Source organism: Xyrauchen texanus, chromosome 19, assembly GCF_025860055.1.
Source record: "Xyrauchen texanus isolate HMW12.3.18 chromosome 19, RBS_HiC_50CHRs, whole genome shotgun sequence".
NCBI classification, from domain to species: Eukaryota; Metazoa; Chordata; class Actinopteri; order Cypriniformes; family Catostomidae; genus Xyrauchen; species Xyrauchen texanus.
In genome coordinates this window covers 23,763,090-23,787,624 of record NC_068294.1, presented here as the reverse complement: position 1 = coordinate 23,787,624, position 24,535 = coordinate 23,763,090, and the positions used below count along the sequence as shown (strand labels likewise).

The 24,535-nt window shown below is 36.2% G+C and overlaps 1 protein-coding gene across 2 annotated transcripts in view; it reads left to right on the top strand.

The window, feature by feature from the left end:
- The window catches only part of LOC127659702 (teneurin-3-like), a 171,884-nt gene that overhangs the window by 132,327 nt on the left and 15,022 nt on the right, over nucleotides 1-24,535 (top strand). For both annotated transcript variants that reach the window (XM_052149641.1, XM_052149640.1), the window contains 3 exons: nucleotides 1,110-1,377; nucleotides 2,700-2,843; nucleotides 22,115-22,364. In XM_052149641.1, the coding sequence (XP_052005601.1) occupies nucleotides 1,110-1,377; nucleotides 2,700-2,843; nucleotides 22,115-22,364 (662 nt within the window). The remainder of the gene's footprint in view (nucleotides 1-1,109; nucleotides 1,378-2,699; nucleotides 2,844-22,114; nucleotides 22,365-24,535) is intronic.

The following is a 24,535-nucleotide window of genomic DNA, read 5'->3' as shown; positions in this document are numbered from 1 at the left end:
TTAGCCTTCACAGCGTTGCGCAATATTTGAGCGCTACTCACGAACAACATCTCAGATGTAGATGCTCAATAGTTCGGTTCACTTATAATATGCATTTAGAGTGGCACCAGAGGTGCATTTAACCAGAATTAAGAAGCGAATTAAACTACTGTGAACTTGCCTACAAACACACACATACAGGACCTGGAGAGTTTGGATGGAATGTCAAATTAAAAGTGTGAGGGTTTAAAAATTGCACGATTTAAATATTGTTGTATATAAAATTTAAATTAAAAGTCAATAATAATAATATAAATAACTATTATTATTATTATTGTCATCAGTAGTATTTGTTTACGATTTATAACAATATTTAAATTGAATGGGTTCCAAAAATTAACTGTGTGAATGAAAAGTGGACTGTTATCTCACAACTAAATTGAACAAAAAAAGTGATCTGAATCCTTTAAGTCCAGATGGAAGTTGAAACATGGGGGGGTTAAAGGCAAAAATAAAGCACTGGTTTCGTTTCTGCCGATGACTTGTACTGGAATTACTGTTAATTTTGCTGCTACATTATCCAGTATGCTAGTTAATAATAAAGTGTTTCTTAATAAGCTATATATTTATATTGAAATATTGTGTAGTTAGAGGTTTGTATTTCTTTACATATTAAAGAGCACACCCAATTAGTTCCACACAATAATGTAAAGATATTGTAAACTGATTATGCAAAAAAACAACACTGATATCGGATCGGTATTGGCCAGTACTGCGATTTCCGATATCGGAATCGGATCGGAAGTGAAAAAGTGGTATCGGTGCATCCCTCGTTTTTTGTGATCTGATTAAAAAATGGTTTAGACCTGTATTTAGGGCTGACTACATGTGATCGAATCACCTGAAACACATCTTAATACCAGGTGGAAACGGGGCCTCTTACACTCAATCTTACAGAGCCCCTTAGAGGACAGGGCAGGATTTTCTTTCAAAATTATCAATTCTCATGTGTTGCCAGATATTGGTTAATGCTGTGATGAAAGTTTTTCCATCTAAAGTTTACACCCCAAACAGGGGCATTTACATTAAAGGGGATTAAATTTCTCTCATGCAAATCCTTTTAACCACAGGTTCTTCATGAGCAGACAGCCATTCCTGGAAGTGACTTAGATTTGATTTACTTGAGTTCACGTGCCTCAGCCTACAAACCGGTTCTGAAGGTCATCATGACCCAGTCCAGTGTGCCCTTCGGCTTGTCTAGGGTCCATCTCATGGTGGCTGTGGAGGGCAAAATGTTTAATAAGCAGTTCCCGGCTTCACCCCATCTCTCCTACAGTTTTATCTGGGACAAGACTGATGCTTACAGCCAGAAAGTCTACGGACTAGCAGAGGCTGTGGGTAAGTGGTTGAACAGTGAAAGGAAACTGAGATCTATATAAAGCCCTCTGTGTATAAATATATTATTAACTTGAACTGATTTAAACCAAGAGACAATTCATCTTTTTCCAACCAGATAATTCGTAACACTGGCGAGATTATTTTTTTCACGACCAATTTATAGTAAAAGCCAAACTGATTACACCAAGAAGACTTATTTTATCATTATGATCATACAGGCTAGAAGGTGAAGTGAATATCCTAGAACTTGTTTTTAAAGTGATTTAGGACATATCATTTTGGTTTATTTTAATACCTGCATAAAATATACAGTATGATTTAGACTTAAAAATAAAATACTAGTGCTGTCAGTCGATTACAAATATTAATCCTGATTGATCGCGTAATGTTCCTTAGTTGATTGCAATTAATAACAGATTTTGAAAGTGCTGAAATTTGAATTTAAATATAATTATTTTCCTGTAAAAATAAATTTATTTCCTTCTTAGGAAAGAAAACAAACAATATGTTTCAATATAATGCTTTATCAATATTTTACAAACAAAGCGTTCCACAGCATAAACATAGAAATGCACAAAAATAGTACCAATTCAAGTAACATTAAACCTTTTACCAAAGTTTAAGTGGGAGTTTGCCCAGTAAAGAGAAGTAGTCCCTACATACAGTGGGAAAGCAACCAGATTGAGCCTTATTAACATGGGAGTACCACTGCATGAAAACTTTAAATTCTCACACGTGAGACATGTTCACAAAATCACTACCAGGAGGCGCAAAGGGACACTTTTGTCACCTTTGTTTTGTAGTTTGAAGAAAGTGAGTTATTATGATTAAATTGTTAATATTACAATTTGTGTTGTATTTTTTTACATTTTGAGGTTTAGAAGGCATTCTAACAATGCAAAATTAATGCCAGCATTAAAGTTACAACGTCGAGTTTGAGTGACAGAAGGGTAACCTGCAAATTAACCCCAAACGCTCTCAAAAGTCCAACAACCCATTTGGAATATGTTGCTATGACTGGACTGTTTGAAAGTATTCAGTTTGCTAAAGTACATCTTCCCTAATGATGCTGACATAATTACTGCACCGGTTTTACTTTTATATAAACAGAATAGACTGATTGTGCTGTTTTTCAAAGCCACATAAACTAGTAAATATATAAAATAGTCACATATAGAATACAAATTTTAAAATGCTTGTCATAAATCTCAGTGTCTTTTAGGGAGATGATTTTCAATTATCAGTAGATTCACTTTAAGGTAGGTGGAAGATTTTTTTTGGATAATAGATAACGTTTGCCATGCTTTTTTCCTATGATGTAGTATCTGTGGGCTTTGAGTATGAATCATGCCTGAATTTGATCCTATGGGAAAAGCGGACAGCTACACTGCAGGGATATGAGCTGGAGGCCTCCAGCATGGGTGGCTGGACCCTGGATAAGCATCACATCCTGGATGTGCCAAACGGTGAGAATTGCTTATTATTATTGCTTTTGAGATGGTTCCAATGGGATATGTCCCCTTGCCAACTCAGGGGTCAGTGCCTCTACCTAGAATCATCACCATAAATATTAATCTTAATGTGAAATAATGGTTCATTGCCTCATTTGAACATAATAAAGCAGAGTTTGAAAGAGCTAATCACTCACAGCAATGACAGATTAAATTGGAATCATTAACACCGCATGCCAAGTCAGAGCTATGCTCTCCAACATTATTGGGGACATGATATGGCTGAATGAACTTAAGCCATGTTTTAGGCAAAGAATGCATACTTATTGCTTAATTTAATAAAAGTGCCATTAAAGCACAACTGCGAGTATGGAAATGTGGCATTATTCCACAAGACATTTACTGTTCCTTTGTCTTCATAATGAAACTGGGTGACAAGGAATCATATTATGTCAACATAAATCTTGACTTTTATATACTGTACATAGTGCCATCTTTTTATTCTTTGTAAAAGAAGGTGATGTGCACAGTTTGAAGTAGATCTAGCAGTCAGACTGCACATTTTGGGAGTGAAGTCAGTCTGCTGCACATCATAATGTCCTAAAAGACTACACAAGATTAGACTAACACTATTCAGGTGCAGTTGTTTCAGGTTATTACTCTAGAATTAGTTAATGTGACAACATCAGATTTTTCAGACATTCACCTTTCCTGAACCAATGCTTTATAAATTTAAGCCTGTTTTTGCTTGCTGGCTAAATGCCAGTTGGCCTTAGGATTTTCACACCCTTTAATCTGCCGACCTGCCGAACAAATGGTCATGGCCGTCTGCTCAGCCTTTATTTTTGCACCTCTAGACAGTTTATCTTGTCTAAGCACCATTCCTACCCAATTTGAGTTTAAATTCTCATTTTACACCTAGAGTGCCAGATTGGATTAAAATAATTTTGATTTTGGCATTGTATCATGTAATAGTTGATACAAATTATCATCCGTTAATAGTGCATTTAATTGTTTTGCCAAACCTTAATAAGATGCAGAATGTGCATATCATTTTACTTTCAATGTAAATCTTTCTATATTACCATTATGTAGAAAAGAACATTATATTTTGATGATTGTATGCTGATTAGATTGTTTTTAGCTACTAAAGTTCATAAACTTTGAGTTGATTAACTGTATTGTTTTTATTTTATTTATTTATTTGCTGTTTTTGTTAACTAAATATGTAAAAAAAATAAAAATAATTCACAGACACAGTGGAAGGCAGTGGAATAAAAAGGCCTTGGAACTGCACATTCTGATTGAGAGCACTGAGGCATAGAGCATCCGTCCTAGAGCTTTCAGCTCAGTTAAATACGAATCCACAACATGATAATCTGTTCTTAACAGATTAAAAAAATCATAACTCTAACTAGTTAGAAGTAGGTTTGTGGTTATTTGCATTTTATACAGGGTGATGCAGTATATATCTACGTGCTGTTAATCTTCTTGAGCGTTGTCTTTTACTCTGAAAAGAATGGCTCTTAAAAGAGCTGACTATATAAATCTGACTCCCCCTGGTTAATCGGAGTTATATAAATTAGATGAAAGCATTTAATGCTACCTTTCCCTCCTTTTAAAGTTAGTGCATTTCTGTACATCAGAGGACATGCCCAGGAAGTTAAGGAGATGGGGAAAAATTTTGTCCTGGAGAACATCACAAATGTAATAAATTTTCTGAAGGGAGATCTTCATTGACAATCCCATTTGTCTCGCTGCATGATAATGCAGAGGCAAACATATGTGCTCACAGTTTGTGGCTTAAACATCTGATCACAATGCAAACTCTGTATGTGAGCATATAGGATTCTGTGTCTGGGCATTTAGAGTATGTATGTTTCTGTATGTGAGCATATGTTGCTGTGTTACTTCCCAGTGCTGAGCTTTTATTTGTCCTTTTAATAACCAATCTTTTGTTGATTTTTATTATTTATCATACCCTTTTACATTGGTGTCTATCTAAAAAAAAAATGTCTGAGAGAAATTGTTCCAATAGGGCAGAGTGTTTTGTCTGAAGCATATTTAGGAATGTCAAAGAACACCTGGATGACTGGACATTCAGCTTGTTTGCTTGACATTTTCTAAACAGCTTTATTTATCACACTGCTATTTAATCAGCATATTTGCTTTGTGAATAATCAATAAGCATAAGCATTGCATTAATGTAGTTGACATCGAATGCTGTTTTCATTTTTGTCATAGACATTGACATATACTTCAGAATGGCTAGTTTCAGGTTAATCAGGCCTGTGTAATTACATATTGTAAGCACTGAGTAAAACTTATTAGCATGTACTGTACTTTAAATGTAATTATTTTGTGACGCTGCTTGTAATTATTTGCACAAGGTCCTCAAAGTGCTTGAATTAACTTTTAGAAATATAAGTACTGGAATACCTGGAAATGTTTTGTTGAAAGTGTCATGAAATGCTCATGCTTTTTTTACAGTTTCATTATCTTCCCTAAGGTCCACTGATAAAGTTAGTAACAAAATAATTCACTAAAACAGTCATAATTTTGTAATATGTGATAATTTTCCACCCTGTCTGTGACCATTTTTCTGAAAAGCTCGATTTTTGCCTCAGATTCTCCTTAAAACTTCAATGTAAACAACCTCTGTTATGATTGGCTAACAGTGTGTAGCCCCTCAAATTCAGCCATTTTTGAAACTCAATCGGAAGAGAATAAACAAGCACCAAAACATTTCACAGTTTTCACATAACGCACAACCAACACAATGCATCCAAATATATTACACTATTCATCTCAGTGTCCTTTGCAGCACGTAACTTCAACAGTAAACAAACAGGCGTCCCGTTCCATTTTGCGCTGCCTCTTTCTGCCAAATTCCCTGAATTTTATGTCAAGGGAAATAAGTGAAGTGGTGGAGCAACAAAGAAAACTGACAGGCCTTATGGAGGAGATCAGGCAACTAAAAACTATTATCCAACAGAAGGATGAACATATTGACGTCTTGGAACAAAGGGTGGATGTCTTGGAACAATATTCCAGAGCTGATGATCTTGTAATCACCGGTCTAGAGACTAGGCATCAAAGTTATGCCCGGGCTACAGGCCTATCTGGTTATCAACAAGGTGAGGATGCTCCATCTGAGGAGCTGGAAACCCTGGAGCAACAAGTGGTGCGCTTCATGAAGAGTAAAATCATTCCTCTGGATAAACAGCAAATTTCAGCATGTTACATTCTTCCAAGTAAGGACAAAAAAAAATAAACCTAAAATAATTGTCAAGATTGCAAGCAGAAGGCACAAGGTGGAAATCCTGAAGGAAGCTAAGAAACTTAAAGGCACCGGAGTGTATATAAATGAGCACTTGACAAAAAAAAATGCAGAAATTGCATGGATCAGCCGCACCCTGAAAAAGGAAAACAAAATTCAATCAACCTGGACCAGGAATGGAAAAGTTTTCTTCCGGACGAATGGACCTCCAGACCAAGTTAAGGTGATGATGGTGAGAAAAATGAAGGACTTGGATTTGTACAAATGACAATAGTGAGTACGTTTTTTTTTTTTTTCGGCTTGATTATTGGATCTTTTAGAAATAACTCATGACTCTTTCATATAAGACTGAAGTCTTTGCGACAAGTGTTGATGATATAGAACGTGATACATATGATTTTGAAAATAATGTGGATCCAGAGACTAATTTGTTTAATAATATTAGGAATTCTTGTCAGTATTACACTGAAGAACAATTTGAGGAGGTACAAATAGAACAGGCATTTTCTTTTATTCATTTCAATTGTAGAAGTTTATCGAAACATTTTTCTGAAATCAAACATTTCTTGGAGACACTTAAAGGAAGATTTAAGTTAATTGCTTTATCTGAAACATGGATAAAGAAAGACAAGGAGGTTAATCTGACCTTAAAGGATTATGATTTATATGTTACCAACAGAGCTAATAGGACTGGAGGGGGAGTGGCCCTCTATAATGAATTGAAATGTAGACCAGTTAAATGCATGACAACAGCCATTAATGATATAATGGAAAGTGTGGCTGTAGAAATAGAATTAGAACAAAATAAGAATATTGTTGTTGCATGTGTATATAGAAAACCAGGATCAAAAATGGAAATCTTTTTTAGATAAATTAGAAGAAATGATTCACGGTTTAAATAACAAACGAAATATTGTAATTTGTGGAGATTATAATATTGATCTTCTAAAGGTAGATTCACATATACAAAACTCAGATTTTGTTGAGACAATATATAAAAACGGGTTGTATCCATTAATAACGAAGCCTAGCAGAATAACCACAACTAGTGCAACTTTAATAGATAATATATTTACAAATGTTTTGGATAATCATATTATTAGTGGGTTGGTAATAAATGATATAAGCGACCATCTGCCTATATTTGCAATAATTGACTATAAGTTGCCTAAAAAAACAGTATACCATCAAATATATAAAAGAAAAAGGAGTGCTGATCATATTAATAAGTTTAGGAATGATTTAATTAATCAAGAGTGGAAAGAGGTGTACACAGATGATGTGAATAATGCCTATAATTCTTTTCTTAAATGTTATCTCACATTGTATAATAAGCATTGTCCTGAGATCCTATGCAGATCTAAACAAAGGCAAAATAGTAAACCTTGGATAACAAACGGATTAAAAAATGCCTCTAAAAAGAAAAATAGACTTTATAAGGAGTTTATCAAATCAAGAACAGAAAATGCAGAAAAACGTTATAAGAAATACAAAAATAAGTTGACTGATATATTGAGACAATCAAAAAAGGACTATTATAATCGAATGTTACATGAAAATAAAAATAATTTAAAGGCTACATGGAATATTCTGAATAAGGTAATTGGGAATAAGACTGGACGAACGGAACTACCTAAATATTTTGAAAAGGATAATAGGGTAATAGATAAAAAAGATGAAATGGTCCATGAACTAAATCAATTCTTTGTAAATGTAGGATCTAGCTTAGCAAACGAAATACCAATATCTAATGATCAGTTAGGGGGAGTCTGGAAAAGGGAAAATAGGATCATGCAGTCAATGTATCTAGGTGAGGTGACTGAAAATGAAATATTATCTGTGGTTCAGAAGCTAAAAAATAAGACCTCAACGGATAGTAATGGTATTGACATGAAAATAATAAAAAACACAATTGATTGCATTATTAAACCATTACATTATATAATTAATTACTCTTTTACAGAAAGAGTTTTTCCAGATAGTATGAAAATAGCTAAGGTAATACCTTGTTTTAAAACTGGAGATAAACATAATTTTAATAACTATAGACCAGTATCTCTCCTATCTCAATTTTCCAAAGTGCTTGAAAAACTCTTTGCTAATAAATTAGATAACTTTATTGAAAAACATGAATTATTAAATGAAAATCAGTACGGATTTAGGTCAAACAGGTCTACAGGCTTGGCTATCGCGAAAATTATTGAAGACATAACAACCGCAATAGACAGAAATAAATACACAATAGGAGTGTTCATTGATTTGAAGAAGGCATTTGACACTATAGATCATCAAATTCTTATTTCTAAATTATATACGTATGGAATTAGAGGAGTTGTACTGGATTGGTTAACCAGCTATTTACAACAACGACAACAATATGTTGAGTTTGATGGTCATAGGTCAGAATGTATGAATATTGAATGTGGACTTCCACAAGGCTCAATTTTAGGACCCAAACTTTTTATTTTATATATAAATGAGATTTGTGAGGTTTCAAAAAATTACACTACGTATTATTTGCAGATGATACAAATATATACAGTTCAGGGAATGACTTGAAAACGTTAGCTAATAATATTGAAGATGAAATGGTTAAACTAAAATTATGGTTTGATGTAAATAAATTATCTTTAAATTTGAATAAGACGAAGTTTATGATATTCAACAATAAAAGAAAAGAGGAAGTCAGCTTATCTGTAAATAATGTCAATATTGAGAAGGTGTCTGAAATTAGATTTTTAGGAGTCACCTTAGATGAAAAATTGACGTGGAAAAGTCATATATTGCATGTTAAAAATAAGATGGCAAAAAGCCTTTTTATTTTGAATAAGGTTAAATACAGCTTACCGTATACTACAATGAAAATGTTATATTGTTCAATGATTTTGCCTTATTTAAACTATTGTGTAGAAATATGGGGAAATACATATCATAGTAACATTATGCCTTTATTTATTTTACAAAAAGAGCCATTCACATTATTTTCAAAGCAGGATATAGAGATCACACAAATCCACTCTTTATTAGGTCAGGTTTGTTAAAACTTAAAGACATTGTAGAATTACAAACTTTATTAGTGATGTTTAAAGCTAGAAGCAAAGCTCTTCCACATGACTTACAAAAGTTATTTGTTATTACTTCGGAAGATGGAAATCACAGACGGCGTATGACTTTAAACATCTAATAGCACGAACAAACCTGAAACAAATGTGTTTGTCTGTTGCTGGGGTAAAAGCATGGAATCTTCTAAGGAAAGACTTAAAAAGTTGTAAAAATATTTTGGAATTTAAAAAGAGTTATAAAAAGAAACAACTTGAATTATATCAAATTGAATTTTGAATTGGACTGTATGTGGTCAATGTATAAAAGTTTAAATAAATATCAGATATGTTGGAGATTGGGTGATGGTGGAGGGAACAGTGCTAATGATATCTATTATGTATGTTAATACATTTTTGGTGATGGTGGAGGGAACAATGATAATGCCATCTACTATTGATGTCTATAAAGGGGGCAGATAAATATAAGAATATTATTCTTCCATCTGCTCCTTTCTGATCATGGAAATGTAAAGGAAATTTCAAATGAATTGTATTTGATTGGTATAAATAATGCATTTTCATGAAAAGAATAAAAAAAGAGAACGAAAAAAAGAGAAAGGCATATATAGTTCTCAATTTAGATGAGGTCATGTAAAATACTTAGCTTGCAACTAGTCAGTGCTTTATTACGACCTTATTACACAATAATTGCTGTAATATAAGAATTCTTGAAACAGTAACAAACAAATGAATTATGCATAAATGTTTATCCACTTCATTAGATATATAAATATATAAATTATTTATTAACTATGAATTTATGCCTTCTTAATGTTGTAATTTACCACTGGTTTGCATAAACTAAACTACATTGGTTATGTATGGTTAACAAGTTCTTTACTAAGCATTCATTCTAGTCAGGCATAGCGTGGAAACAGAGCAACTCTTCTCTCGTTAATTAATGTGTGCTCATCCAAAAAGCATGTCTGTCAGATTGCTGGATCACCAATAATAAATAGTTTGCTAAAGTGAATATAAATGAAATAAATAAATAAATAGCCTATTAATGTATTATCAATTTAAGAACAATAATCAATAAATTATCAATTACCTATATGCTAATGCTTTACAAATACTTTATACTAAGTCGTATTTAGTTTTAATGTTAAACTAAACAAATTGCTAATCAACATCAGCAGGATACTCTTCCTAATGCCTTTCAAATGAAGTTACCAGCCAACTCCGACTGTGCTCAAAATATTACCAACGCATTCGGTGCTTTCATGGCCCTGAATATGTACCCCTTTTCAGTGGATGAAAACAACTGATTCAAAAATTTGCTCCATGTGCTGGAACCAAGATACATAGTGCCAAGCCGACCGCATTTCACCCAAAACGTGTTGCCTAAACTTTATGACGAAGTAAACGTTAAACTACAGGAGTTGAATAATTGCAAATTCATTGTATTGACTACAGATGGGTGGACGTCCCGTGCAACAGAAAGCTACATGACCATTACCGTGCACTGTATTACGGATAATTGGGTAATTTCAAATCCTGTTCCCCAGACTCACGCGGTCTACGAAAGTTACACTAGTTAACATTTGTCAGAGATCCTACAAAGAGTTATATCGGAATGGAGAATTGGCAGACCAAATGCTAGTATCCCTGTGACAACGGACAATGCCAAGAACATTGTGAATGTGGTTGAAGCTGCCGGACTTTCACCCCATATTTGATGCTTTGTGCATACTCTAAATCTGGCTTCACTGAAGGAAATGAGTGTTAACCAGATGTCCCAATGTCACTTTTTTCCATCGAATCAGCAGCCGTGTTAAAGACAAAACAAGAAATGCTCCAGCTTCCTTCACATAAGCTAATGCAAGATGTACTGACCAGGTGGAACTCAAGCTACGACATGCTTGAGCGCTACCTAGAACAGCATTCTGCTGTTTTCTCTGCACTTACCGATAGGAGTGTTCCGAGGTACATCAAGGACATTGTTACTTTGTCATTAAAGTGAAAGTAGCTGAGGATATGGTTTGGGCTCTCAAACCACTCAAAATGGTGACAACTATCATAAGCACTGTCCAGTTGCCAACAGTTTCAATGATAATGCCACTGAAACACACAATCTTGGCGTCCATGCGGCACAATGATTCAACAGTTGTGAAAGATGTCAAAACTGCCATTGCATCTGACTTCAAAGAGAGGATACCCTGATACTGACACAACACTAACTCAGTTCCTTCATGTGAGCACTGCAATAGACCCACGTTTCAAAACTCTGCCTTTTCTGGATGAGACCACCAGCGGCATGATCTTCAGTAGCCTGATTGACAGTATTCTGGAAGACTGTACTCCACAGGTATTTGTTAAATAGTTTCAGTCTAAACTGAATTTATTTAAATAAAATGCTGTAAAAAGCACAGTGCAATCAGTTTTATTTTAATTACATTTCAGCAATTAACTATAGCCTGATGATAAAAGCTTTAACCATCAGAAATGTTTGTCTATTTTAGGTAGTTTTATTTATGTTTTTGTTTTTTGTTTTTCCATGTTTGGATACTTCAGTGTAATAATATCTGACATCACTTTGCAATTGTGTTTGTCTTTGATCAGCCCAGGCCTCCAGAGAGGAGACAGAGGAGCAATCAGAGGTGGCATCCAGCAAAAGTGACTGTCCTCCAACAAAAAGAGCACCAATCACCAATGAAAAACACAACTGTTTGGAAACTTGTTTCCAGCGGAACAGGCAACACCACCACCACCCAAGCCCTTGTCTCAAGTAGTGGAGGAGGAGGTGCAGCATTACAAGGCAGTGCAGAGACTCCCAGTGGAGTCAAATCCATGTATGTGGTGGAAGGACAATGAGAACCAGTTTAGCTGAGCCAGTTCATCCATTTAGCCAAGTTGGCTAAAGTTTACCTTGGAGTCCCAGCCACATCTGTCCACAGTAAGAGTGTTTTCTCCACTGCAGGGGACATTGTCACAGCACAGATAGCAAGCCTCTTACCAGACACTGTGGACATGATAAGAAAAACTTTAAACTTACTTGAATTATGTTTACACAGAAATGTTTTTATTATTTAGTTTTGTTTCATTCTGAAGAGTACTGTTCACATAGAGCATTCACATTTACTTTGTTTCATGGGTTACAGCACAGACAGCCTGCCTGTTACCTCAGAGTGTGGAAGAGAATTTAAAATCATTTTTATTTAGCGCTATTTATTCATTTTCCTTACATTGGTAGCGCGCACACGCCCAGAGAATCCACAGTCACTTCCAGGACAGCGGCGACACACGGCACATGTGGCAGGGCATCCAAGCCATCACCAACTACAGAACAACATCAGTTGCCTTTGACAAAGATGCCTCCCTTCCAGATGCGCTGAACGACTTCTACGCTCGTTTTGAGGGGCAGAACGACGTGGTGGCGAGGATGACCACCCCTCCTCCCAACGACCAGGTGCTCTGTCATACCACGGCTGATGTGAGGAAAACTCTATGTAGAGTCAACCCACGGAAGGCTGCTGGACCAGACAACATTCCTGGCAGAGTGCTCAGAGGATGTGCAGACCAGCTGGCAGATGTTCTTCAACATCTCTCTGAGCAGCACCATCATTCCAACATGCTTCAAGGCCACCAACATCGTCACCATGCCAGAGAAGTCTTCAGTGTCCTGCCTCAACGACTACTGTCCCATCGCACTCACACCCATCATCAGGAAGTGCTTCGAGAGGCTCGTCATGAGGCACATTAAGACTCAGCTGCCTCCCTCACTAGACCCACTGCAGTTTGGTTTGGACGATACGCATTCAACAGACAATGCCATTGCCACCACCCTCCATCTGGCCCTCACCCACCTAGACAAAAAGGACTCATACGTTTGAATGCTGTTCATAGACTTCAGCTCAGCATTCAACACAATAATTCATCAGCACCTGATTGGAAAGCTGAACCTACTGGGCCTGGACACCTCCCTGTGCAACTGGATCCTGGACTTCCTGACTGGGAGACCTCAGTCAGTCCGGATCGGGAACAACATCTCCACCACCACCACACTGAGCACTGGGGCCCCCCAGAGCTGTGTACTCAGTCCACTGCTGTTCACTCTGCTGACTCACAACTGTGCAGCAATGCACAGCTCGAACCACATCATCATGTTCGCCGAAGACAGGACCATGGTGGCTTTCATCAGCAAGAATGACGAGTCAGCATACAAGAGGAGGTGCAGTGGCTAACGGACTGTGTAGAGCCAACAACCTGTCTCTGAATGTGGACAAAACAAAATAGATGGATGTTGACTTTAGCAGAGCACAGAGTGACCACTCTCCAATGAACATCAATGGCTCCTCTGTGGAGATCGTCAAGAGCACCAAATTCCTTGGTGTTCACCTGGTGGAGAACCTCACCTGGTCCCTCAACACAAGCTCTATCACCAAGAAAGCCCAGCAGTGTCTCTACTTTCTTCGAAGGCTGAGGAAAGCACATCTCCCACCCCCCATACTCACTACATTCTATAGGGGGACTATTGAGAGCATCCTGAGCAGCTGCATCACTGCCTGGTTTGGGACTTGCACCGTTTCGGCCCGCAAAGCCCTGCAGAGGATAGTGAGGACAGCTGAGAAGATTATCGGGGTCTCTCTTCCCTCCATCAAATACATTTACACAAAGCACTGCATCCGCAAAGCAACCAGCATTGTGGATGACCCCACACACCCCTCACACAAACTCTTCTCCCTCCTGCCTTCTGGCAAAAGGTACCGAAGCATTCAGGCATTCACGGCCAGACTGTGTAACCGCTTCTTCCCCCAAGCCATCAGACTCCTCAATACTCAGAGACTGGACTGACAAACACACACACACACACACACACGTGTACACTATTCAACTTTTGCACATGTCCAGAGTTGCACTTTAATTCATTGTCACTTTATACCTGGCTGCTACCTCAATAACTGCTATGTCCATCGAACACTATTTCATATATGTTTACATTTGGCATTTTTAGAAACTGTCATCTTTTTGCACTACTGCGTACTGGTCGGCACTGCACTGTCTCTCACTGTGCCTATTGTCCTGTTCCTTTTAGTAATTTACTGTACTGTCCTGTACTTTTTTGCACACGTTTGCACGTGTACTTTATGTAGAAATATTATTTAGACTGTGTTGTCTCATGTGATTCTGTGTTTGTCCTATTTTGTTTTATGTAGCACCATGGTCCTGGAGGAAAGTTGTCTCGTTTCGCTGTGTACTGTACTAATTGTATATGGTTGAACGACAATAAAAACCAGTTGACTTGACTTATGTGAACAGTTAATCTTGTTATTTAGTGTTCAAGTCAATCTAGGTAATTATCTTCTAGTGTTCCAAATTGTTGAAACTATTGGTGATTTAATAAAGATTTTTTTTTTTTCATATTTCTTTTTTTGTACATTTTGACATTTTACATATTATACATATTACCCCCCCTGCTCGTTACAGCACTAATATATGTGTGTGTGTGTGCGTGTGTGTGTGTGTGTGTGTGTGTGTGTCTGTGTGTGTGTGTGTGTGTGTGTGTGTGTGTGTGTGTGTGTGTGTGTGTGTGTGTGTGTGTGTGTGTGTGTGTGTGTATTTATCACTTTGTGGGGACCAAATGTCCCCATAAGGATAGTAAAACCCAAAATGTTTGACCTTGTGGGGACATTTTGTCGGTCCCCATGAGGAAAACGGCTTATAAATCATACTAAATTATGTTTTTTTTTTTTTAATTGTAAAAATGCAGAACGTTTTCTGTGAGGTTTAGGGGTTGGGTTAGGGGATAGAATATATAGTTTGTACAGTATAAAAACCATTATGTCTATGGAAAGTCCCCATAAAACATGGAAACACAACGTGTGTGTGTGTGTGTGTGTGTGTGTACACACACATGTAGCAGCTCTGTTTCACTTTAGGAAATGATTGCACTTTTCTTACTTTGCAGGGTTTGTTTTAATATCCTAACCCAGTATTCATTTATCATGTCAGTGTCTGCACAACTGCAAATCTTAGTACTTAGTTGAAGTGGGTTTCCTGTTCTTGTATTTGAACAGCAGTTCATAGGCAATGTGCATTGTGTATAATGAGATTAAAGCAACGCAATGCAGCAATTTCACAGTTTGAGCTAGTGAGAAATGTCATTGGTTTGTCTCATCATCAAGGTCAATGACTTTGTTGAGTCACACTTAAAAGCAGCCACCCAAGCCAATTTATATTATCAATGGAACGTTGTAGAGCTCTGAATGAAAAAAAGAGGCTTATATTGGGCTAGACATTCTCAAGATCCCCTCTGACCATGTCTTCATTCCTGTCCTACTCTCAATCAATTAATCTATGGCAGGGCCCAATCAAGCAGGAACAAATTGCTATGCATCCTGCTTTGATGCACATGGGAAGAAATTAGCCATCATTCATGTGCAGTTCAGAATAACAGAGGGTTTGTGTTCATTTAAGCACTGTTTGAATAAACAGCTGATATCAGCCAGTGACAGGATACAACATTTGCAGCTAAATTGACAGTTATCTCACAATCAAGGAATGCCCAATGAGGCTTGGCAGCAGATACAGATACACTTGATTCATCTCCCCAGCTTGCCACTGCACTTGATAAGTGACAGTCTATTATCCATTCCCTGATCTTCAATGATCTGAGTAGACCAACCCTTCCTTAACAGACCTTATACCACAACTATTTCTATTTTCTGAAATAACTTTTAATGTTTCAATATATTTCCCCATAATTAGCCTCACATATCTGTAGTGCAAAACACAAACAATTTATTTTAGCTTCACATTGCACATTTACATTTTCTGAAGAAGCAGTAAATGCGATCCGAAGTAAAAGATGGTTAGATTTAAAGTATTTAACCATTTTAAAATGTTTTATAAGCTCGTTTTCTGTAAGTGAACTAAGCATTGGACAAATAGTTCTGATAGTTTATAGTCTTGAAAAAGTGCAGAACATTCTGAGAATGACATTCAGCGGACTGTTTTCGTCTACAGAACAGGGTATATACAAAGGCATATATAGGTCTAATATAGGTTTTTTTTTATTTATTTATTTAATTATTTTTTTTATTTAATGCTTTTTTCATTTGTAAATAGTTTTAATTTTTTATGCTTTTTTTGTTTGGTAATTTTTTTTATTTAATAGAATTTTGCCGGCATTTTTTCAAAAGTAAAACTAAATAATATTTTAATAGAATTGGGTTGTGTATGTTCCAAAAAAAAAAGAAAAAAGCACTGATTCTTTTCTCCTAGTATTGTGCATTTATATTTTATTTAAAACATCTTTTTGCACAGAAATTATATGTTTTATGTTTTGCTAATTCCGTGACTTCCGTCAATTTATTTTTGAATGGTGTGGAAAATAAACTTTAATAAATAAATGGATTGATACTCGCAAATAGTGGCGATTCATTTGTTCAATGTGCACAAGATATTGTGTTATCATTCCTGGAAGTGTCATGTTTCCAGATCAGATCTATATGCCGTAAAGATTAATCCATTATCACGTACAATAAATTAGCTTTCAATACTGTCATCATGATTAATACAGGGTAACGATTGGGGCAAACTCATGTGACACATATTTTTAGCAATAATGTGCGTTTCCATCAGCTTTATTTTGATGCGTTAAAACTTTTTCCGCAAAAAATCCTTGGATGGAAACGTAGTTGTTCTACTCACTAGAGCATTTTAGGGACAAAATAAATGTTTTGAGATAAAACCCTGAACGATGTTTTTAACGGGTGGTAACCATGGTATAAGCGGAATAATTGACTCCAGCCCAAAATAATGCACATCTAAGGTACAACGGTCACTCCACTATGCGTCGTGAACGCATTACAACCTTGGCTGTTCATTATTTTGAAACAATTCAACGGTCCATTGTCAATTATTCTTTACTACTTTAACTTTGTTGTGTTTATGGCACCAAACAAAATGAAATTTCAGATGTACAAGAAGAGCTGGAGCCTTGAAAAATATTTCAAAAGAACAGATTCAGAGTCCTATATTTTTGGTGAAACAGCTGCTGAGCCAATTAAAAAGCAAAGGCGATAATGTGTTGCCACTGAGGAAGCTTGTTACTGAGCTAGAGAGGTGGTGCCCAGCCAATAACATCACAGTTCAGTGCAGGGCTATTGATGTGATTAATAGGCCAAAGCAAGTGTTAGAAGTCTAACATGTTGCACAGTATGAATAATTTAGGGACCTGGGCATGGCACTTCCCTTTGAAGTTCCTCTTTGAAGCCAACCCAAAAAAGAAACAAGTTAAATTTTCACAGGACTAAAATATTTATCTGTAATGACCCAAGCTCTTAGCACAGTCTTGGACTGAAAGTGGTGTTAAAAGTGATTGAAACAATTAAAGGTTTTAGGATGGGAGCTGAGATCTATGGGAAACATAAAGAATACAGTGGTGTAGACAGCCACCTCTCAGGTGAACAGAATGTCTCACTTGCCAAAAGAGAACTGCTTTTGTGTGGCACAAGCTTTTCTGTCTCTCGTAGCATATGTTAAACAACAGAAAGAAATTGTCTAAAACAGTGAGAAATACTAAATGCATTAATGTGCTGAAATAATGGCTATGCAAAAAATAGTATTGACTGTAGTGTTAATGTTTGGTAATTTAAGATAAGGTCTGAAATAGCAGGTTCTTAATGTCATCTAATGGAACATAATGGATAACATGGGCCAAAAACAAAACCAAAAAGGTGCCGTACTGGTTAAAACTGGACTACTGAAGAAGAAATACTCAATTTATTTTAAAAGTTGAAGTATTCATCCATATTAATGACAATGTTCATTATGGTAGCTCTGATGCCTTTAGCAAATTAATTCTTTTTTGAGCTTTCACATAAAAGTGCTACTTCAATGTCTACATTAATAGAGTTCCTAGCGAAAGTTTAGAAAGATCACAGCATTAAGTCCCAATAAGTGATGTCCAGGGTTTAAAACTTTTATCTTGAGTTGAGTTTTATACTCAGGCTGTTCATTACAGAAAGCAAGAAAAAACATTTTTCCCCACATCCATTTTATAGGTTACATGAGCATGCCAACTTGTAAAATCAGAAATGAAATATATTTTGTTTTGTGGCTTTGATATATATATATATATATACTTGTCATTGTGTTGGTGTTAATGAATTATGATTAATTCACTTATTGGAGTGAAATTATTCTCATGGATTTTTTTAAATAATATCACTCATGTTTAAGTACAGCTTTGACTTTTGAAACAGGGATGAGATTATTTATCAAATTATACCACAGTCAAGTCATCTTTGAACACAGACAAACTTCATTACTATTCTAAACATAAATCTAATCTAACACATATATACATAAGACAGGTTGGTGAAAAGTGACAGAATGTGAAATATCTGATCAGTACAGTGAAAATAAACTTTACGGAGTCTGTTGACAATACCTTAGGAACCTTTTATCCTTATTTGAGTCTACATCGATTTGCAATCGGATTCCACAAATTAATTAATTAATACACCAGCACTTTGAGCACAAAAGTGGAGATGTACTTGCATGTCTTTATGGTGTTTCCTTGCGTTCTTTGTGTTGCTTGGTTCTTGGCACTTGGTCGAAAGTTCATTCCGTCAATGTGTTGACCTCTGTATGATCGAATGTATTGTCTGTCTGAATGATGATTTTGGTTTTGAAGCAAGGCCTTCTCATTCCTTCTCGGGACGTCGAGTCCCGAGCTTCCGTTGGCCTCACATGGGCACGTGAAGGCAGAAGAGTTGAGAGCCGAAGAGTATAAAGAGGATGAAGAGATGAGACGCAAGAGCAAAAGAGAGCTTGTTCTTCCTGTTTGGAAATATTTGAACTGAAATTGGCCGCATCCCCAAAGGTGTTCTGCGCCAATCTAAAGTGACTTTTCAGAGTCACATGGTCAACTGGGCTGTCTTTTCTCACAGTCGATTTATGGTCCTTTGTTAGAGATTCTCACAATTTTCCCGCTCAAAAATAGTGAATATTTTCCCACTCAAAAATAGTGCATACTTTATATCTTGCAAATGGTATAAGAGACCTTATATTCGTTGTCCTCAGCTTTCTCTATGTGTCCAAACAAATGCTTGCATATTAAACATGATGTTTTTTCATGGATGTTATACGTGTAGGTGACAAAACATGAAAATCTCTGGTTACAAAATCATATTGGTTTTACACATCATTGCATTTTATCAAGTTAAGCCTTATAGTTACCATTCTTAATAGAATGAGATGAATCATACAAAATTAAAGATTATAGTTATAAATTATAGGTGATTGCACATCGCTACAGACATTTTAAAGAGGTCCATCAGTCTATAATCCTTAATTTGTCAGGTACAAACGTTATCACAGTTCAAAGCGATTTTCAGAATTTCCTTCAAGGCTAGATTAAGATGAAATGTCTTAGAGTTGTTCAAATCTGATGGTCCTTGTAACCTTACAAAAGAGAAATCTGCTTTAACTCTGTGTGGAAGATCAGGAGATGAGGTTGCGGAGGGGCCTTTCTGATCAATGAGTATGCCTGGGCCATTTGATTTATGACGGTGAAGAATTCCAGGACTGCAAAGGTTGAAAACTCTAGATTCAAGTCTTACCTACTATTATATTTCAATTATTCTGCATGTATAATACTACAATGTAAACAAGCAAGCATTTACGTACTAAATGTAACATTCTTTCATGAATATTATACATGTAAGTAACAAAACATGAAAATTCCTGATTACAAATCATACTGGTTAATTCACTGGTTTTACAACATGGATAAAACATTAAACGTTATGAGAAACCTGATTGTCAGTGTATATTATCAGGTTAAGTCTTATGAATAGTTATCATTCTTAGTAGAATGAGGTGAATAATACAAGATTAACGATTATACTTATTGATTTGTCAGTTATAAAAGTGATCACAGGTCATAGAGTCATTTTCAGGATAATCTATCAAGGCTAGGTTTTGTATACATTTTATAGGGTTAAATCACAAGTACTGGGAATTTGTGTGAAGTGTTCATTCATTCCCTTTTAGCTGCTGTGTCAAAATTGGCTTTTTCTTTGCAATTCTTCCCATAAGGCCTGCACCTCTGAGTCTTACTGTTGTACATGAAACTGGTGTTGAGTGGGTAGAATTAATTGAAGCTGTCAGCTGAGGACATGTGAGGTGTCTGTTTCTGAAACTAGAGACTCTGATGTACTTATCCTCTTGTTTAGTTGTACATCTGGGCCTTCCACATCTCTTTATTTCCCTGTTAGAGACAGTTGCCCGTTGTCTTTGAAGACTGTAGTGTATACCTTTGTATGAAATATTCAGTCTTTTGGCAATTTCAAGCATTGCATAGACTTCATTCTTCAAAACAATGATTGACTGACAGGTTTCTAGAGAGTTTTCTTTTTTGCCATTTTGATCTAATATTGACATTAAGGAATGCCAGTCTATTGCATACTGTGGCAACTCAAAAACAAAAGTCTTAGTCACATAAGATGCTTCACAAAAACATTTGTCTTGAGATGGTTATTTATATTTTAGGCTTTAGTGTATCAATAGGAAATATACATGTTAGACTCCCAAAATTTAATTTGCAAATAGAATAGAAGAACAGGAAGCTCTGCAACAGATGGCATGGTCCCCACAGAGCCTCCCACTGTCAGTCTGGGATTCCAAGAAGAGACAAAAGCAATTGAAACAGCCAAAATAGATATAAGAACTATAAGCTTGGAACATCCTATCTGCCAACAACTAAGAAAAACTGTATCCAGGTGTACTTAGGAGAATTGGTGTTATAATATTGATTTAGCTTTTTTTATGTTTACTGGACTTTGTATGATTTTAATTGATAAATGAAAACTATTTATGGCATTGTTTTTGAAGACATCCTCACTATACATTTTTCCCAAGTGCCTAAAACTTTTGCACTGTACTGTGTGTGTGTGTGTGTGTGTGTGTGTGTGTGTGTGTGTGTATATGAGAGAGAGAGCGAGAGAGAGAGAGTATTTCTTTAACTGCTGATCTCCTGGGATTTTTATGCACAACAGTCTCTAGATTACTCAGAATGGTGTCAAAAACAAAAATCATCCAGTGAGCGGCATTTCTGTAGAAGGAAACACTTTGCTGATGAGAGAGTTCAATGGAGAATGGCCAGACCAGTTCGAGCTGACAGAAAGGCTATCTCAGAAAACCACTCTGTACAGTTGTAGTGAGCAGAATAGCATCTCAGAATGCACACGAAAAAAATACAGTGTTCCTAATAAAGTGCTCAGCGAGTGTGTATATGCAGTACTGTATATACACTACCGGTTAAAAGTTTTGAAACACTTGGCTTAAATGTTTCTCATGATCTTAAATTTTTTTTAACTGAAGGCATATGCTTAAATGCTTGAAATTCGTTATGTAGACAAAAATATAATTGTGCCACTATATTAATTTATTTAATTACAAAACTACAAGTTTTTGAAATTTTAATAAAGAAAAGCAGCCAATAAGTGCCCAACATAGATGGGAACTCCTTCAATACTGTTATTGAAAAAGCATCCCAGGGTGAAACCTCAAGAAGATGGTTGAGAAAATGTTAAGAGTACATGTCTGCAAATTCTAGGCAAAGGGTGATTACTTTGAAGATGCTAAATTATAACAGTTTTGATTTATTTGGGATTTTGTTTAGTCACAACATAATTCCCATAGATCCATTTATATTATGCCATAGTTTTGATGACTTCAATATTATTCTATAATGTGAAAAAAATAAAATAATAATATATATATATATATATATATATATATATATATATATATATATATATATATATATATATATTATAAAGAATGAGTAAGTGTTTCAAAACTTTTCACCGGTTGTGTGTGTGTGTGTGTGTGTGTGTGTGTGTGTGTGTGTGTGTGTGTTTAAATATACTGTTTTTATTATTCTATTTCAGGGATCCTGTATAAAGGAAGTGGTGAGAATGTGTTTCTCTCCCAGCTTCCTTCCATCATCAGCACCATTATGGGGAATGGCAGACGCAGGAGCATCTCCTGCCCAAGCTGTAATGGCCAGGCAGAGGGAAACAAACTGCTGGCACCAGTGGCTCTTGCATGGGGTATTGACGGCAGCCTGTACGTTGGTGACTTCAATTTCATCAGGCGCATCTATCCGTCAGGCAATGTCAGCAGTGTCATGGAACTCAGGTGAGTGAGTAGAACTGGATGGATGATTTGAACATAAACATCACAGATACACAAAAAGCTTGCAGAATACCTAAGGAGAGATTTTGAAGTCAAAATGCATAGGATGCTGATAGGTAGCATCAGAGATCATCTCTCTGCAAAGCACTAGACATGTCACGGTCAGATTTAGAAATATGTGACTGGAACATGACCTCCAGTTAAGCGTGATTTGTTTCACTTAGGATCTGAATCACTTTTCTATATCCTTTTTCAAATCTACTTATTCCTTGGCATTTCTTTAAATTTTTCATGCTTGGAATTTCACACAGGAATTTAGAAAAGACAAGTGTAACTCTACAATATCAGGAAGATAAGACCCTTCCTCTCTGTACATGCCACACAACTGCTCGTTCAGTCACTTGTCATAACTAGACTGGACTACTGTAACGCTCTCATTGCAGGCCTTCCTGCATGTGCTATTAGACCTCTCCAAATGATCGAGAATGCAGCAGCACGTCTGGTCTTTAATGAACCTAAGCGAGCACGTTACACCACTCTTTGTCTTACGGTTCATGCACGTAACTAAATTCAAGGCCCTGATGCTGGCATACAAAACGGTCACTGGGTCTGCTCCAGCATACCTAAAAACATTTATGCAGAGCTACGTTCCCACCAGAAGCTTGCGGTCAGCTAAGGAACGTCGCCTTGTCGAACCAAAACAAAAAGGCACCAAAACACTTTCCCGGACTTTCAGTTTCATCATACCACGTTGGTGGAATGACCTTCCCAAATCAATCCGTGAAGCTAACTCACTCTTTATCTTCAAAAAACGGCTAAAAACACATCTTTTCCAAAAGCACTTAACCGGTCACTAAAAAATATATATATATAAAAAAATAAAAAAACTTTTATTTACAATTTACATTTATTTACTTGTTGCACTTAAATCTGTTTTGTATACTATTCTGATGATAGTGAAACTTTGTAGTATGGCACTTTTCGTACCACTGTCTCCTTAAGATGATTCGCTTATGTTTTCCTCTTTTGTAAGTCGTTTTGGATAAAAGCGTCTGCCAAATGAATAAATGTAAATGTAACTCTATCTTTCAATACAAATGTTCTCAGACAGAGTGTCTGAGATTCATTTTAGTGCCTCAGTGTGGTTGTTGTTGAGAATAAATAGTTGCCAGTGGGTAAACGGCACTAAGAATTGTGGTCTGATCCAAGAGGTTTGGGTATAAACTACATAGATAGAGAGTAGTGTGAAGTAAATGGAATAATTGTATTTGCCTAAACTTGCCTCACTATATTTGTTTTATCTCCCTTTTCAAACCAACCAAAGAAATAAGGATTTCAGGCATAGGTAAGTGACATTATAATAATCATATAATGATTAAGCTGAAGTGGTTTTTGAGAGCCATGCATGTATCCAAGTTTCATCCAATTAATCCAACATTGCAACTTTTTAGATCAACAAGATTCACTCACAGGCGTATCCATGACCCTTTAGGACATATGTTTAACTTCAATATTTTCTAATGGAATTTGATTTTCTAAAGCGTATGCACAAAAAACAGAGGTATTAACCCCAGAAGATTCCAAGACACATAATTTGGCTAATGCTTGAATACCACCTTTTTATAACCATCCAGAAAGATTTACTCAAGCCTTCCAAGCACTCTCTAGAATATGATGCCATGGCTGACACACAGGGCCTTCAGCTGAAAGAAGAACCGCTGTTTTACATTTTCACATTTGGATTTTACACAGGCCAGTGCCTTTCACCAAACTGTCCAGGATATCGACTGAATAGAGCACACGGAGTTTGTGAGAATACCCTTAAAATTGCTTTTGATAAGAAGTGAAAAGATTTATCTGATCCTAGAGGAGAAGGTCACAGAATTGCACACTGTAGTCATGCACAAATTCCCGACTCTTGGTCATTTAGCCACTAATAGATGTCTGGAGGGGCCGCACTAACTCATTCAGAAATGATCAGACTGATTGGGAGACGGAATTAATGAATGCAAATAAGCATAGCATTATGAAAAGCCAGTTGTTGACAGTCATTAAGATATGCATATAATCGCCACATCACAGAGAACCTTCTCCCGCAAGGGTCCGGAAATTATTGAAATGATCTGAGAGTCTTGAAGTCGTCATCACCGCCCCCACAAATACGTTCCAGTCAC